This window comes from Rutilus rutilus (genome assembly GCF_951802725.1).
Source record: "Rutilus rutilus genome assembly, chromosome: 9".
NCBI lineage: Eukaryota > Metazoa > Chordata > Actinopteri > Cypriniformes > Leuciscidae > Rutilus > Rutilus rutilus.
Window position 1 is genome coordinate 39632054 of NC_140223.1, and position 18160 is coordinate 39650213.

Here is an 18160-nt window from a genome sequence, read left to right on the forward strand (position 1 = left end):
AAACCAGGATTTGATCTGCTGTAAAGTGTAACATCAGGCTACTGGTGCCTCTGCAGGTATTTGCTATAATACACAGCCTAATGTACATAAGTTGATTGTCTATATTATATTATGCATTTTAACAGTGTTTTTCTATAATGAAAGAATGGTTTCAAATAAAGTGTCAAAATCAAGTAATACGATAACTTGATTTTGACACTTTATTTGAAACCATTATTATTGCCTGATTGTTATCATTTATATATGTATTTTAAGTCATTTTAAAGGCTATTGTTTGCTTGTATATTTTTTTGGTAATAAAAACAGATTATTCAATTAATCGGTAAAATAAATCGACAGATTACTCGATTACCAAAGTAAACGTTAATGACATGCCTAGTTCCCGCTCGATCCTAATGATTTAGTGCGAGGAAAACCTGTATGATTGATTCAGACTGGATGACAAATTGAAAATACGCCCAATGGAAACACGTCAATTTCGCAAAACATAGCGCAAAAATGTTTTTACGCTCGAATGAGGAGGTTTTTCAGGCAATTCGAAAAAGGAATATTTCAATTTGCAAAACTAAAATGGAAACAGTTTTTTCGCATCTACAGATTACCTGACATACATAACAGTCGATCATTCTTTAAAGATGACGCGGTGTGTTTGGACAGAAGTCGAGACAGTTCTTCATCAAACTCAAGAATTACGGGAATACAATCTATCAAGAGGGAGAAACTCCTCATCTGTGCCGCTCAAAAACATAAGTGTCTTTCCATGCCGTAACATCAGTTAATGGAAACGCCGTCATTTTGCAATAGTTATAAAAGTTGTGCGCAAATCTGTAATGGAAACGCAGCTAATACACACATTTTTATGGAAAGTTACAACTGAATTTTCCCATTTCTGGTTTTCAAGTTTTTTTGTGCAAGTGCCGAGTTATGGTGTCAGCCGTTTCCGGCCCACACTCGTTGAGGAGGTGTGTGAACAGACGCGTACCTCTGGAGGCGGTGCGCTCTCCTGGACCCCAGGACGGCTCTGAGCTTCATCATCCTGCAGCGTGTGGCTCCTCTGAGTCTCTCTCAGGCGCTGCTCGAGCTCACGCCGCCTCTGCTCCAGCTCCTCCAGCACAGCCAGCTGCTCCTGCTGCCGGCTCAACAGCGCCGCCTCCTGGACACACGCAACAACATCTTACAGGTCTACTGACGGACCACTACCAATCATGGTGAAAAAGGCCTCTGAGCACCTCAGTGTTACGTTTATACTGAAGATAAAACTTTTAATAGTTGGCTAGATGCTTTGGAGTCTTCATTTAATGCCCATATTATGCCATTTTTTGGACTCATCCTTCTGAAGTTAGAACTAGACAATGGTGGTGGTACGGCATTTTTTGTACGTGAATGAATGCCGTTTTTCACGTGAATATTATGACACGAGTGAAACAAAGCTTTGTATACAAAAATAATAGGTTGGCAATTAAATGTTACAGTGAACATGAGCCCATTCATTTAAGTCATTTGTTGACTTTGTATTCTGATTTTCCACAAATTTAACAATATTCCATTAGTTATTCCACTGGACATGGAATCTTTTCTCTTTCCCAAATCTTCACTCACATATAAGCCATTTTCGAAAGGGGATTATAAACCTTTCTTCCTTTCGTTTTAAATCCTAATAATATCACATCCCTCTCAAATAACAGAGTGTATATGTATGAGGACTCATTTATATTTGTGGGAAAATATAATTATAATATAATATTTAACTTTACCATGATATACTGATGTATATTTCAATGTTTAACAGGCTGTCGTTCGCAGGCAGCCAATGAAGGCCATAGGCTGGCATTATGCAAATGTGTTACATTGTTTCGTAGGCAAGTAACAGGAAGTAAGTGACTTACTGACGACTCATTTGAGCAGTTCAGAATAAATTCTCTTTTACTACTACTGTAACTATTTGTCGTGCACTTTGATCTTTGCACACCTTTTACATTCACAAACAGCTCTATTACACACTACTAGAAAGGGAATATTTGAAAAACCATAACAGTGGCACTTTAACAGAATGACGACTGAGCTCAGTTCAAGTGTAGAGACCCTCATGAAGCGTGTGTGTTCACAAGCATTCAGGTAGTTTCACATCACAGCTCAGCCGCTTGAACGACGCCTGAAGGATCTATAGCGGTGGTCTTCACTATTTTTTTCATGAGAGCCGCACTGATAGGACAAAGTCAGTAGGAGAGCCATTTTTACTGCAAACAAAGTATAAAAAGTTACACCCAGTCATTAGCCGCTTTCCGACCAATGGCGCTTTTCCACTGCATGGTACGGTACGGCTCGGTTCGGTACGGCACGCTTTGACGCTTTTCCACTGCATGGTACGGTACGGCTCGGTTCGGTACGGCACGCTTTGACGCTTTTCCACTGCATGGTACGGTACGGCTCGGTTCGGTACGGCACGCTTTGACGCTTTTCCACTGCATGGTACGGTAGCTCGCTTTAAATGGTACCACCTCTGTTGAGGTTCCAAGCGTACCGTACCGGTACTAAAATGTGACGTGAAAACACTGAAGATCACTGATTGGTCAGACAGAATCGTCACTACCAGCGTCATTGTATTTGCGACACGAGACCATGCACGAGACAAACCCGCTAGATTTAAATAGCCAGTAGACAACAGCCAACGCTGTAGTGTCTTGCAGTTAAAATGTTTCTTGTAAACTGTGCAGTCAGGGGCGGCGCCGGATAATTTTTAACGCATGTGCTGAGGGCACACACACACATATGTGTGTGTATATATATTATATATATATATTATATATATATATATAATATATATATATTATATATATATATATATATATATATATATATATATATATATATATATATATATATATATATATATATATATATATATATATAATAAATGAGAAAAACTTGGCCACAAAATATTTAATATTCAATTATTTTAATGATCACAATTAAAGTTTTAATTTTATTAAATTGAACAAGCGCAAAATTCAGCATTCAATCAAATATTCAAAAAGACTTAATAATAATGTTATTTCTCTCTATAGGCGCGTTTACTACGTACGAATATGGCGATCGTCAACTTCATCTTTGCCAGACACTGACAGAAAACACTATTTTATAAATAAAAATCAGTGCACGCGTCCCCGGATTTACAAACGCACATCTTGCTTGTTGCACACACATTATGTCGAAATAACGAGATATTATGTTGAAATAACATTATTATTATTAAATCTTTTTGAATATTTGATTGAATGCTGAATTTTGCGCTTGTTCAATTTAATAAAATTAGGCCTATATATAGCCTATATATATATATATATATACTATTAATAAATGAGCAAAAATTGGCCACAAATTATTTAATATTCAATTATTTTAATGATCACAATTAAAGTTTTAATTTTATTAAAACGCGTGCACTGATTTTTATTTATAAAATAGTGTTTTCTGTCTGTGCATGGCAAAGATGAAGTTGACGATCGCCATATTCGTAGTAAACGCGCCTATAGAGAGAAATGCACATAAAGGATTACATAAGAGAGTAGCCTATTTCTTTTTGTTTTGAATTATTTCGTTTAAAGACATTTCAAGCTTTGTGTATTTGAGGATGAGATGCGCTCCAGTTAACGTACAATGCAAGTGACCGCTCGGGCGCCTCAATGGTTAAATTGTCTATTTTGCATCTTAATTCAATCCAGGCAATTGTTTGATGAAAAAATTATTAAAATTAAGATACAATTTATACAAAACGAAATTCACTTTAAAGAAAACAAAGTGAACAAAACTTAATGAAGTGGTCAAAATTATGTCTGACTCGCTCCATGTCTCTCTACTCGTCTCGTGCTGTTCACTTTTCATAATCAACATAGGCAGATGGAAAAAAATAACATAACATTAACATTAAATGCGCTTTTTTAATGGCAGTAGTTTAAAACAGTAGGCTACATTAGGCCTAGACTCTCTATTTGTAAAGATTGCTGCACATTCATTTAATTCTGAATTTTGCACACACAAGTTGAAAGGCATTTGTTCAAATCAAGTTCACGGATAATTGTGCGTGCATTTATTAATCATTATGATACTAAAATCATAAAGTAGGCTATGCTATGTACAAAAAAATCAGATGAGCCCAGAATATGAACGCAACGTTTAATTACACGTTAAGAATTTTCCTTCCATATAGTAAACCATTATAAGTTTAATTTAATTTAAAAACATCCACATGCCGAGAATCAAGAGCACCATCCCCTGTGTTGTGCGTTTGAAATGTGGCGCGTTTACGATGATGTCATGGCAGTAGAGGCGGCAACTATAACGATCAGTCCCACCCATTTTGAAGCGGTACTAACTGCAATGGAAAAGCAACCGAGCTAAAGCGAACCGAACCGTGCGGTACCGAGTCGAGTCGTACCACGCAGTGGAAAAGCGAAGCGAGCCGAACCGTTCCGCGCCGAGTCGAACCGTACCGAGCCGAACCGTGCCGTACCATGCAGTGGAAAAGCGCCACAAGTAGTTCTAGGAACTTAGTTCTAGGAACTGTCCACTTCTAAACAGTTCTAAGAACTACTCTCCCCCAAACTCGGGTTTGCTGTTTGCGTTCGCACTGGCCAAGTGGCCATAGGAACTGGTAGGAGGGGTAAGGGAGTGACGCAAGCACGGCGACTTTTATTTTGACGGCGCGACGGACCTTTATTTTGGCGGCGCTGAGACCGCCAGAGCAAACAATGCTCGCATTCTCTGTGTTTATTAGTTAGCGATCTGTCTAACAGTACTGTTTAATATCTTATTAGATATAACTGTTATAAAAAGTAGACATTATGTGAAAAAAGGTTATTAGCCTATGCCGTGTGGTTGATGTCCAGTGTTGCTAGCTGGGCAGATAAACATAATCATGTTTGGCTTGGTCCCCTCAAAGTTGCGTTGGATTTTCTCTTCAGCTTAAGGTTTAGAGACCCATCTATCACTGTTTTCCATGTTTAAACTTTGTATAGTTAGTTTATGGAGTATATAGGCTATAATCTGTGTGTTTACATTCTAGCTGTTTTAAAAATGGCGGGTGCTGGTGTTCCGCGTGCGTTCGGTCAATCAGCGTACACTAACATCACGGGTAGTTCCTATAGTGCTGGTTTAGACCCTACTCTGAAGTAGGACCTAAATTAGTTCCTACAAATGGAGTTCCTAGAACTAAAATCGTTCCTAGTTCCTGCGGTGCGAACACGCCGACATCCGGGTACTTTAGCCAATAGTTCTAGGAACTGTGAAAAGGTTCCTCCGGTCGGAAAGCGGCTATAAATACCATGTCTGCTTATCAATCTGTCACCCCTGAGCAGTCAATATGCAATGCAATGCAATAAATACAAAAGGGTGAAAAAACATTCTTTATGATTTACCAGTCAAATTTGTCACTGAGACAAGATGATTTCCCTTAATGAAAAAAAGGGAATTTCCAGAATACATTCATCCCAGAATGACCTTACGTTATATTTTTCTACATTAGCCCATCATATATCTAACCATCCAAGAGCACATGCAGCGTTAAGAGCTGGAAAGACCGCCATAACTGGCATCTCCGCAGAGACTGGATGTTTACATAAACAACTTTTGTTTCAATTGGACTCAGATTCATCAATCGGAATGAATTCAATGTATTGCAGTTCACATGAACGCTAAACATCGTGATGTGATGCATGATCGGGTTGATGTGCGCGTTTATAAGTCAAAAGATTCAAATCGGAATAGATTTGACATGCGCACACTGCACAAATATACAGTTTCACGCTGTTGTCGCTTAACTATTCTCCTACATTGGTTCTTTGTTTTAAACAGCAGACTTAATATTTATCCAATTCTGGTCATAATTTGGACATTTGGACATATGAACCGTTGTGCCGTGCTGTTTGTATTTATCACGCAGTAAAAATGCCCAAAACCAGTCGTCTGTGGATGAGAATCTGAAACAAGGACTGGTGGGACGTTGTCCTGCTCCACTTCACAGATGTTGAGTGAAAGGGGAATTATAGAATGACGGGACACTCATTTATATGCCTCTTTATTCATCAGGAGAACAGCTCGTTCAGCGCCTCATACGTTTACATGTTCTCTCGATAAACCACCCCTTTCAATCCGATCGAAATTATTTGTAATAGAGCTGACACTTTGAGTTTGTAATGGGTTATGTTATAGCCCTACTTGTTTTTAATGTTTTTATGAAATATCTGTAGTGTACACAGAGACTGTGATGAGTGAACTCACGTGGGCTGCTCTCCTCTGGCTCTCGGCGGACGCTGGCTCCGGCTGGTCTCGCTCCTCGGGCGGCAGCAGCGTTCCTGCCACCACAGCTTCATCGCTCACGTCAGGCCCTGAGCAGCGACACCACAGGACTAATCAGCAGCAGACACAAGCCAGTGTGACACTGAATACTATTAATCAGGGGTGTAGCGATACACGCATTCGTATTGAACCGTATGGTATGAGGCTTTCGGCTTGGTACGCATTACAAACCGAACGATTCGATAGGGCGTTTTACCTGCCGGTGCGATCACAACGTTGCCCAACATCAAATGGCAAATGTAATGAATGTGGAACGAAACTGCGCTACTCATTTTGTGCTTCACGGACCGTTTATCAGTTTGGACCATCAACGTCAGTCCCAGATCTGCAACATTCACCATGGATTTAATGTAGTAACACTAACTGTAACCATGGAAGTGTGGCAGGAATAGTAAAATGCTTTCAAGTACGTCACACACCTTTTTCCAGGACTTCAAAACTCAAATATCATATTTAAATGATATTTTTAATGTGATGACCAAAACATTATTTGTTCATGCTTCAAAGATCACCCACATTTACAAAACTAAAAGTTTCAAGATGTAGAAAAAAAAAAAAAAAAGGATTTCTCTGGCATTTCTTTTTGCTGTATCAAAAACGTACCGAACCGAGAATTTTGTGAACCATTACACCCCTACTATTAATATACTGAAAAATGTATGAAATGCTTAAATTTACACACGTAAATGATCAGTTCAAGCACAGATGAAGGAAATGTGTCAGAGTGGTGTGTGGATTGGAGAAATCCATGTGTCCTTTACTATGGTTACGCATTTCACTGAAATGAGTCAGCTAACAAGCAGAACAATATAATACGCACCGTTTCTGGTTTTTAAGTCTATTATCCTATTAGTCAATGAGAAGAGAATTAGTCGACCAACTTTTTATTAGCCGATCGGTTGAAAAACTGTTAACACGGCTGGTCCATGTGGTGATCACTTCAGGCGGGAAAACCAAATGTTTGCCTATCATTCATCGCTCGTGTCATTTTAAACATGTAAGTAACAACCTAATGTTAGCCACTTTACTCAAACGTTTACCTTGACAGATGTGTGCTATTATTAGGTGCATGTACAAGTATTCATGTGGAGTGTGGAAGCTAAATTAGGCAACTACACATTTAAGGCTATGCTGTTGAGTAGGATATTGATTTAGTAAATGTTGTTGGCAAGAAAGTTTCATTCAGAATGCTTTAAACCAGTGGTTCTCAATTCCAGTCCTCGTGACCCACTGCTCTGCACATTTTCTGCACAAAATGTGCAGAGCAGTGGGTCACAAGGACTGGAATTGAGAACCACTGCTTTAAACCAGTAAGCACTTAAATATTGGTATCATTCCTCTAATAATCAGTATTATTGTATAACGTGAAAGTCCATCCACCCGTTATATTGTATAACGTGAAGGTGAATCCTTAAAAACATTGTGCAAGAGATGAACAATGCTAAGCTTTACCGTCGTCAGTGTGCGCTGGGCTGGGCGTCTGCTCTTCTAAACTGCCCTCAGATGCTTTTTCCTGGCTGCTCAAAGATCCCGTTTCAACACTCACGACTTCCACATCAGTGTCTCCCTCGTGTGACGTCAGTGTTGTAGCAGCGGCCCGCTGGCGGTCTCTTTGGATCCTGATGCGGTCCAGCAGTCTCCTCAGAGCCCGTCTACCAGGATCTGCCAAACACGAGAGAGAATATCATCATCATCAACGCCGACCCGTCACTGCAGATCTGGAACGCTGCTCTCTGATTGGCTGCCCACCGGATGTTTCAGTCACCGGGGGATCAGGCTCCTCCCCTTCAGGTGCACATTCAGGGTCAAGGGTCACATCCAGCTCCTCGTCATGACTAGCAGCAGACAGAGGAGGAAGAGGTTCGGGTATCAGCTGTAGCACCACGTCACCTTTGACCTCTGGAGAAGGATCAAATGATGGAAAGCAGTCAATATGCAGAAGAGATCTTAATATGCATTAGGGCTGTCGAATTAAAGATATCGCATATTCGTCAAATAATTTTTTTTTTTAAACACTGCACATTCGAATGCAAAAACTGTGCCAAGGGCTGTTGGCGGGAAACATGATGATGTAACTGACGCGGTTTGTTTTAGTTAGCTTATCCAGTACAGCAGGTGCGGCTGCGTTGTCCATTTGTAAATGATGCTGACGAAAACACTCAATTGGTGGCAAAAATCGTACAGCGATATACTTGTCCGGTCAGAGCTGAGTGTGTGCTTTCATGAGCTGAAAACATGGTCAACTAAAATCGCTCAGCACTCGCTCAGATCAAGTTGAGCGTCTGGTGTTTTTGACGAACAACACGTAGATGTGTAGTGTGTAGTGTGTTTTGCATATCAGCACAATCCTTTAACTAGAGCTCATCTGCAGAGGAAACATCTGTAATTTGGCAGTGAGGTGCCAGCACATACTGCGCTCCTGCGTGTACACGTCCTGAAAGGCGATCTCCAGCTCCCGCTGCTGCTCGTCCCGGAGCTCCTCCTGTCTGTAGAGAGGCTGGAAGATCTGCGGCGGCACACTGTGGACCGCCTGTCTGCGGCGCAGTAGATCAGCCGTCTGCAGTCGCTCCAGCTCGGAGAGCAGCCGCGCACGATCCTGCACACACACACACACACACACAGAGGTTTAGCACATTTCATACACTATGGCCATAGTGCTTTAGACACATCTAAGTTCATCTAAGACACATAGATGAACTTCTCATCTGGCAAAACACCGGTGTATCATTTTTCACAACTCCCAGTTTTATTCTGCAATTTCCAGCTTGGCTGACGGCAGCCATATTGGATATAGAAGGCTCACTGAATTTCCCCACATTTTTGTGAGGGGCACCCCGGCTCATTTTTTTCTTTAACCTTTATAGATGACAAATCCAGTGATACCCCTTTTCCACCAAGGCAGTGCTGGTGCCGGTTCGGAGCCGGTGCCTACTCGCGAACCAGTTCTTTGTGTTTCGACAGCCAAAGAACCGGTTCTCGGCCAGGAAAATTGGTTCCAAAGCGGCACCAACTCTTTGCTGGACTAGAACCGTTCTTTTACCACGTCATGCTTACGTCGGGGGTTGGGGGCGGGGTTATTGTCGAACTTCTCGAACGTAACCTCCGTCTATAGTAATCCAGACGAGCAGCACAAATGTGTTCTAAACGTCGTCTTCTGACCCCAATATAGGATCGCAAAGCCAGGATCGCATTTGCAGAAAGACAATGTAGTCCAACATTGTAATTGTTATGCTTGAAGTTGGGAAAGCTAAGACGTACGGCAACGTACACAGTGGCGTAACGACGTCGTTCGCCGGGGTCTCTAGTCAGTGGAAAAACAAACAGGTTCTGAGAAGGTTCGCAAGTTGAACCAGCACCAGTTCCGAACCAGTTCTTTTTTGGTGGAAAAGGGTTAAGAGAAACAAACCTTCACTCCACGGTCATGGAACTGCTATAGATGACCCAACTAATTACACTGTGTCTGTGGTGTTCTTTCAAGCGCACACACACTCAGCCGTGTGGTGTAGCGGCTCTACCTGTGTGTGCTGCTCTCTCCGGAGCGCGTGTGTCCCCCTGAGACGAGCCTTCTCCAGCTGCTCCTGCCGCTCACGAGCTTCCTCTCGCCGCAGATCCTCCACCCGCTGGAGCTCCAGCGCCGCGGCCTGTCGAGCGCTCGGCTGAGCAGAACACACCACAGCATCCACCAGTCACGCAAAGAGTGCACGATATATCCACCACATATCCATATCGGCCGATAAATGCTCATTTTTGATGTTATCGATCCAATAAGAAAATTAGGCCGATATACATCAAGACCGATAGATAATAGATTATTTACTTCAGTTGAGAGAAATTATATACGACCCCGTCAAATCACAGAGATGCCGATTCGCACGGGACTGATATTATCACAGGACCTCGGAGTTCGGCGAAATATAGTAGGTCATTTGCGGGGGAATTTTTACTTTACAAATTACAGACATGGCCGATTCGCACGGGATTAAGATCAACAACCTCTGCAATTATTACAACTTACTAGAGGTCACCAGGTAATACTTATCCCGTGCGAATAGGGCTTATCATGAACTAACAGAGAGCAATAGCCGCTGTTAATGTTAGTTAATAAAATATTTGCGTTCATGTTCATTCACAGTGTATCAACTAATGTTAACAGATACAACTTTGGATCTTAAAAATGTCTTATAAAATGTTGAGCTTAACATTAACTAAGATTAATAAATGCTGTAGAAGTATTGTTAATAAAATTTAATTTAACTAATGCTACCAAAATGAAACCTTATTAGAAAGTGTTACCATTTTTTAATAAAGAAAGTTGGCCACAGGAGTGTCAAATTAATTTTAAAAGTTAAGGAATCTTACACTGGTTCAAACTCGGCTACTGTATTGTATATGTTTGATTTATGTTGAAGTGTTTGGGACATGGCTTCTAATGGTGAGCCTTTTGTTTATTTATACAGGCTCTCAAAGTATAGCAAAATTTGAATTTAGATTTATCTGCCAATATATCAGTTATCGGCTTTCAAATATAAAGAATTATCGGACAAAATGGTCATATCGGTGCATCCCTACGCTAGAGCCATACGAGAAAAGCCCTACTAGTATGTGTTTTGGCTTGAAGGAATATAGAGAGCATTATGGGCCGCCCACTATTTCAGCAGTATTGGTCCCGCAAGCATTTTTCCCCCATAGGGATTTCAAAAAAAGGTATTTGTTAAAGAGTTAGGGTGTGTTCACACTTGTAGTTCAGTTTGCTTGGTTCATTTGGTTTGAAAAAAAACAAAAACAAACATTTGAAATACATATTTCACTACTGTAATTTAATTCTTGCATTAAAACATTTTGAATCTATTTGGCTAGAAAACTGTAGCAGTTTGATTGAAAAGATAATTTCTCTGATAGAGAGGGAAAAGTTTCATTTCAGAGCAAATTCATAACCACATTATATTCTAATCAAAGATGATATATTTGTGCTTCCGTGCATGTACCTGCTGCTCGGTGTGTGTCTCTCTGTCCACAGCGGTGTGAGGCACGTGACTGTGTGTGACCGAGAAGAGCTCTGCTGCTGCTGCTGCTGACCTGAGCGGCCGTGGCGTGGCCTTCCCGATGCTCTGGGACAGGAAACACATCACAGTAATGACATCATGTGTGCTAACAGCTCTCTAACACCCGAGAGTGACTGGCTCTGTACCTCCACTGGGTTTGGCGGAGGCGGCGGCAGACTGGCCACTCTCACAGCTCGCTTCTTCTCCTCCACCAGAGCTTTCCTCCGAGCCTCAATGAGCCTGTCGTCACAATCACATCACATGATCGTGACATAAAGCTTTGGCAAGGAAACAACAGTTTTCCATTTGAAGCCACTAGTGGCACAGATCACGTTTTTAGGGTGTTTCTTTGCGCACGGACCTGCATCGCTGCTGCTCCTCCTCGTGTCTGCGGGCGCTGAGCTCTCGGAGCGCTTCCCGATGTCTCTCGTCCGCTCGCTCCTGCCTCTCCACATTCTTCTCAGCCAACGCCTCCAGATCAGGCTCCTGCACACAACACATTAAAGGGATCCTTCACCCGCAACTGAAGACTCACGCTCATGCTGCAGATTTATGGGGGAAATAACAAACGGAGTGGATGGATATTTCCCACCATAGGCCAGGGTGGCTGTTCACACACTGAGGACACATAATTATTAGGGCTGGGTCAATACACCTATCTCCCGATTCAATACTATCACGATACTTTGGTGCCAGTAATGCGATTCAATATTGCAATAATTGCGATTTTTAAATTTATTTAATAATTGCGATGTATAAGATGAGTCATAATTCATCACATCTTTCTGAGTTTTATTTCAGAAGCATCATACAGCACTACATTCTCTTTAATAAATGATTCAATAAATAAAATTAAGTCACTTGTCGCCACCTAGTGGTGAAAATGCAATCGATAAATGCATAATTTTAAGCTCCAAGTTTCTATCAAAAGCTGATTTACTCTATTTTTGATCGCTACTGTAGACATCAGTGTTTATATCTGAACTTTAAACTTATCTCAGTACTTCCATGATAATTTAAACTATTGTATCACAGAAATAATGATACTATGAGGTTGAAAAGACTGTTTGTGAAGCTGTTTCATGACGACTCTCTCTGGGTCAGCGCCAACGCAGATTTGAATGTTGCCATATGATTTTGTCAAAGTTTAATAGACAGACGAAATGGAAGATCGCGTGGGTGTTTGAATCGAGATCACAGTCTTTTAAAGATGAATTGTGCATCTCTACGGTCTTATCTCTCTCTCAGTATATGAGTAGCGCGAGGGCTTTTCAGTGCATTCAGTCTCACGTCGCTTCCATGTTACGTCACTAAGCAATCATAGATAACGACACTGTTGAAACAAGTGGCTAACTTCAGTCAACCTCGTCTATAAGCAAGGACAAAAATAAAGCTATTTAATTGGAATTAATATTCTGTAAGAAAAAGACCCAATCGTGATAGCTAGGGTGAATCGATTTTTCCCCCAGCCCTAATAATTATGTTCAAAAACAATATAAAAGTGAATTTTGCATTATAGGTCCCCTTCAAATACAAGTGTAGGCAGCCTGAAGTACTCAAGGTGCTTCAGCCGCTCACTCACTCACATTCTCCTGCGCGCTGCGGTGCGCGTGTCCGACGGTCCTCAGGCTGTGCTGGTAGAGCGTGGATAAGGCCTGTAGTTTGAGCGTGTGCTGCTGCTGCCACTCGAGCTGCAGTGAGTCCGAGAGCATCTGGAGCTGCTGCTGTCTGCGCTCCTGCACCTGCCGGCGCACCTGCCGCGCGATGTAGCGCTCCTGCTCGCGCACCTGCCCAACACAAACACCACGTCAGTCAGAGGCCAGAGGAGGCCAACACGCACACATAACCATACTTCCCATAATCTGCAACTCTAAACACCGTTTCAAAGCAGCTTTACAGGAATCATGATGTCTGTGTTTAGAATATCTTCATGCACTATAGTCACGTTTAGAGCTAGGACATAATATAGTTTACATTAGGGATGGGCATTTAAAAAATATATATATTGTATTCGAATATTCGGGTACAAAAAAAGTCTAATATTCGAATGTTCGTTTGTTTAAATGTCGTTTAACAAGAAATACGTTATTTTTTACGTTTTTGTCACCATTTCTGATCAAGCTTACGATTAGGCAATATACATAAGCTTACTGTACATCTTAAGGTTTTCTTTTAGTTGAAAACATTTAACAATATGTCCAAACAAAAAAAATATAAAGAACAAAAGCATTTGAGCTCAAGCAGCGCGAACGGAAAAAAGCGCTAATAAAGCAGACTGCGCAGTTATCGTACAGAACATACGCACTCGAGTCAGCATTATCGTACAGAACGTACACACTCGAGTCAGCATTATCGTACAGAACGTACGCACGAGTCAGCATTATCGTACAGAACGTACGCACTCGAGTCAGCATTATCGTACAGAACGTACGCACTCGAGTCAGCATTATCGCACAGAACGTACGCGCACGAGTCAGCATTATCGTACAGAACGTACACACTCGAGTCAGCATTATCGTACAGAACGTACACACTCGAGTCAGCATTATCGTACAGAACGTACGCACGAGTCAGCATTATCGTACAGAACGTACGCACGAGTCAGCATTATCGTACAGAACGTACGCACGAGTCAGCATTATCGTACAGAACGTACACACTCAAGTCAGCATTATCGCACAGAACGTACGCGCACGAGTCAGCATTATCGTACAGAACGTACGCGCACGAGTCAGCATTATCGTACAGAACGTACACACTCAAGTCAGCATTATCGTACAGAATGTACACTCGAGTCAGCATTATCGTACAGAACGTACGCACGAGTCAGCATTATCGTACAGAACGTACACACTCAAGTCAGCATTATCGCACAGAACGTACGCGCACGAGTCAGCATTATCGTACAGAACGTACACACTCAAGTCAGCATTATCGTACAGAATGTACACTCGAGTCAGCATTATCGTACAGAACGTACACACTCAAGTCAGCATTATCGCACAGAACGTACGCGCACGAGTCAGCATTATCGTACAGAACGTACACACTCAAGTCAGCATTATCGTACAGAATGTACACTCGAGTCAGCATTATCGTACAGAACGTACACACTCAAGTCAGCATTATCGTACAGAACGTACACACTCGAGTCAGCATTATCGTACAGAACGTACGCACTCGAGTCAGCATTATCGTGTTTATATTGTTTCACGTTCATGTTGAGAAAAACAATAATATCCACTTGCTCGAGTGAGAAAACGCGCTGCGCTGACAGACGTTGCAGACACAGTGTGCTAAGTAAACTAACAGCACTTTGCGTTTTCTGTTCTTAAACCTGTATCCCTCAACGAAACTTAAAGGAAGCATGCGTCTCAAAATAATTTTGCTACCAGAAGACATCATCTCGGATCACGATTCCCTCGGGGTACGGCTGCGCTTGCCTGCGGTCGTTAGTGCAGTGATGGACAGCTGCTTCCTCGGGTGACTGGTGTTTGGATTTCATGCGATTTCTCATTGTGGTGGTGATATTATGATAACTCAGTTTCATTAATTGATTAAAAGTAATATCATTTTCATCTAAGTAATTCCAAACTTTGCTGCGAGATCCAGCGAAGAACACGAACGTCTCAGTGATTTATATGCGGTTCATCCGTGTAGTAACACTAAATACGCCATGGTATTGTGGCAGAAATGTCGGATATTCATTCAGAATTTTATTATATTATTATGGTAGACATGTATTAAAGGAATAATAGAATATAAATTACAGTACTTTTTGTGATTAAGTTATAATGTGCATTTATACAAAGTGTATTTAGGCTACCGTTTTCATACCAATACCATAGAAAGCATAGACATTGTATTGAGGTGCTATGTGTGGTTTACACTGTGGTTATCATGATCTAAATCAATGCTACTATGGAAGCCCAATGGTTCATTTTGATAAAACTCAAATCTGAATATTTACATTTTACCATAAAAAAAAAAAAATTTGGTTGTTACAATTTGAGTGTTTGTCATGTTCTGACAATATAGAGTCCGTGTGGTTTATACAAACCTCCCTTAGGAGCAAAAATGTGACTTGAAAGATTTGACATTTATCATGATAATTATCGATATCGACTGATATGATTTTTATTTTTTATTTTTTTGTGATCATTTTTGGCCACATCTCTTTGCTATGCAACAAAACAATCATGTAGCCAAGATTTGCTATTTAGCTTGACGTGAGTGCGCTTTACTTTTAGGAGTTGTAGGTTGTGTTATTTATTCATTATCTGGTGATAGTGAGGATTATGAAACCTGTCAGGGGTTGTTAATTTATGACAATGTGGTCACTCATCTCTTCATCGCTGAAGACTTCCTAAACTAACACTGAAACGAGAATTTTATGTAAACCTGCTTTGAAACTATAGCCTATGTATTGTGAAAAGCAATAAAAAAAGTTTTACTTGAATTGTAGGGAACGATCCAACTATTGCTATTAGGTGATGATCACCATATAAAAAAAACAGGGTTAAAGTTTCGATAGTATCGCTCACCCATAAACAGATTGCCCGAGGAGCTCATTGAAAGCAGGATGGCTTAATGTGCATATCAGAATTCTTTATTATATTTGCAAGGATGTTCAAATTGGGGAAATCTGGGGAAACGACTATTGAAAAACTGTGGGGGAAAAAGAAAGGCAGATTTCATATATAAATGGGGGAAAAGTTAATAAAAAACTATTACTTTAATGGAATAGTTCACTTCAAAATTAAAATTGTCATCATATACTCACCCTCCCATGAATTTCTTTCTTCTGCTGAACACAAAAGAAGATATTTTGAGGAATGTCAGTAACCACCAAACAGTTGAGAATAGTTTTCCTACTATGGAAGTCAATGGGGTCCATGAACTGTCTGGTTACTACTGACATTCTTCAAAATATCTTTTGTGTTGAGCAGAAAAAAGAAAATCATACATGTTTGAAACAACTTGAAGGTGAGTGAGTTAAACGATGACAGAATTTCCATTTTTAAATGAACTATTACTTTAAAATAAGTGCAAATAAGTGATACACAGTAGGCCTACATTAAGTAACGTTGGGGGGGGGGGGGGGGGGGGGGGGGACATTAATGGACTAAAATACATTTCTAAATATAGTATTTCTTCCACAGTGTGTTCAAGCCAAAGCCAACTGGGTCCAACACTCGATAGAAAGCGATAGGACTGGTTGTGTTTATAGTGGACTTTAAATGACTCTGACCTGTTGCGCTAGGACTGCGGGTGTGTGTCGGAGTTGTGTTTGTAGTTTACATGTAGCAGGCAGCTATATGTAAATGCCTCTGACCTGCTGCGATAGTACTGGTTGTGTTTATAGTTTATATATGTGAATGCCTCTGACCTGCTGCAGGCGCAGTCTCCTCCGGCTCTCCAGCTCCTCGCGCACCAGCTGCGCCTCCTCATTCGGACTGAGTCGCAAAACACTCGCTTTCCTCCTCATTTCTCTCAGATCATCAGCTCCTGTCACACACACACACAGGCATGCTGACAAATATTATCATAGTTCACTGAAGGAAGGCTTTCACTCGCCGCGGACAACAGGAGCTCATGCTAACGAGAGACTTTTGTTTGATCGCCTCCATGTCAACACAACCAACGGCTGCTTCTAACCTGCGTCACTTCCGCTATTTAAACCTCCCGCGGGCCACGATATTTTTTTCCCCAGGATGGTAGGGGAAGACTCATGAATATTCATTAGGGAAGTCATCCCTGATTGGTCTTCACCCCAGTGACGGGTAGGTTTAGGGGCGGGGTAGGTCATCAGACCAATCAGGGATGACTTCCCTAATGAATATTCATGAGTCTTCCCCTACCATCCTGGGGAAAAAAATATCGCACACAGGAGACAATGGAAACATTACGGCTACTTAAACACAGAGAGAGGAACAATGACTGTGAGAAATTACAAAATAAAAGACATGAAACTCAAAAAGTGAGCCAAAAAATTTCAAAACAGTAGATTTTGAGGCAATGTTAGGAACATTTAAAATAAAGTGGTTGAAAGAGTTTCTATTGAAGCCGGATTCAATATGGTTTCACATTCCCAGAAGTATTTTCAAGATGTTCGGTGGGTTAAACTTTCTTTTGAAATGTGACTTTGAAATTTCTAAAATACCTTTTAAATTATCTGAGTTTCATAAACAAGTTTTGCATCATTGGAAGATGGTATTTACCCATAACTTTACCCCTCATTGTGCCACCTTGTGGAATAACAGAGTAATTGTATCAAACAAAAAGTCTTTGTTCAACCAGCTTTGGTTTGACCAAGGCATTATCTTTGTACATGACATTTTAGATATAAACGTTCCCATAAAAGTTACAAGATTTAAAAAACAAATTGAATAATATTCAATGTTCTCTTAAAGAATATAAGAAAATCTGTAAATCTATCCCAGTGAATTTGATACAGCTGATAAAAAACACAATTAGTTTTTTCTAATGTCCAAATCAAACATTACGGACAAAAAATGCGACAACAAATATTTAAATAAAGCTTTCAAAGGATATATATATATCATGATTATGATAGGAAGATAAAACTTAAAATATTAGATAATCCAACAATTGCAGAAAAACATTGGAAATTTATAAAATGGCCAATTGCACCCAAAGTAAAAGAAATGCAATTTAAAATTCTTAACAACTACTATCCATCTGCGGAGACACTGAGGGGTAGATTTGGCTTTGAAGTTGATCCTTGTGACTTTTGTCATGAA

The 18160-nt window shown here is 40.7% G+C and overlaps 1 protein-coding gene across 3 annotated transcripts in view; it reads right to left on the minus strand.

Annotated features, from left to right (window-relative positions):
• The window catches only part of cep295 (centrosomal protein 295), a 40995-nt gene extending 23928 nt beyond the window's left edge, over positions 1 to 17067 (minus strand). For all 3 annotated transcript variants that reach the window (XM_084419819.1, XM_084419818.1, XM_084419817.1), the window contains exons 1-11: positions 16786 to 17067; positions 12983 to 13183; positions 11758 to 11882; positions 11543 to 11636; positions 11340 to 11462; positions 9870 to 10010; positions 8767 to 8950; positions 8104 to 8253; positions 7807 to 8016; positions 6277 to 6383; positions 983 to 1153 (exon numbers count right to left, since the gene is read on the minus strand). In XM_084419819.1, coding sequence (XP_084275945.1) covers positions 983 to 1153; positions 6277 to 6383; positions 7807 to 8016; positions 8104 to 8253; positions 8767 to 8950; positions 9870 to 10010; positions 11340 to 11462; positions 11543 to 11636; positions 11758 to 11882; positions 12983 to 13183; positions 16786 to 16884 — 1605 coding nt within the window. In that variant the 5' untranslated portion in view covers positions 16885 to 17067. The remainder of the gene's footprint in view (positions 1 to 982; positions 1154 to 6276; positions 6384 to 7806; positions 8017 to 8103; positions 8254 to 8766; positions 8951 to 9869; positions 10011 to 11339; positions 11463 to 11542; positions 11637 to 11757; positions 11883 to 12982; positions 13184 to 16785) is intronic.
• Positions 17068 to 18160: the final 1093 nt, after the last annotated feature.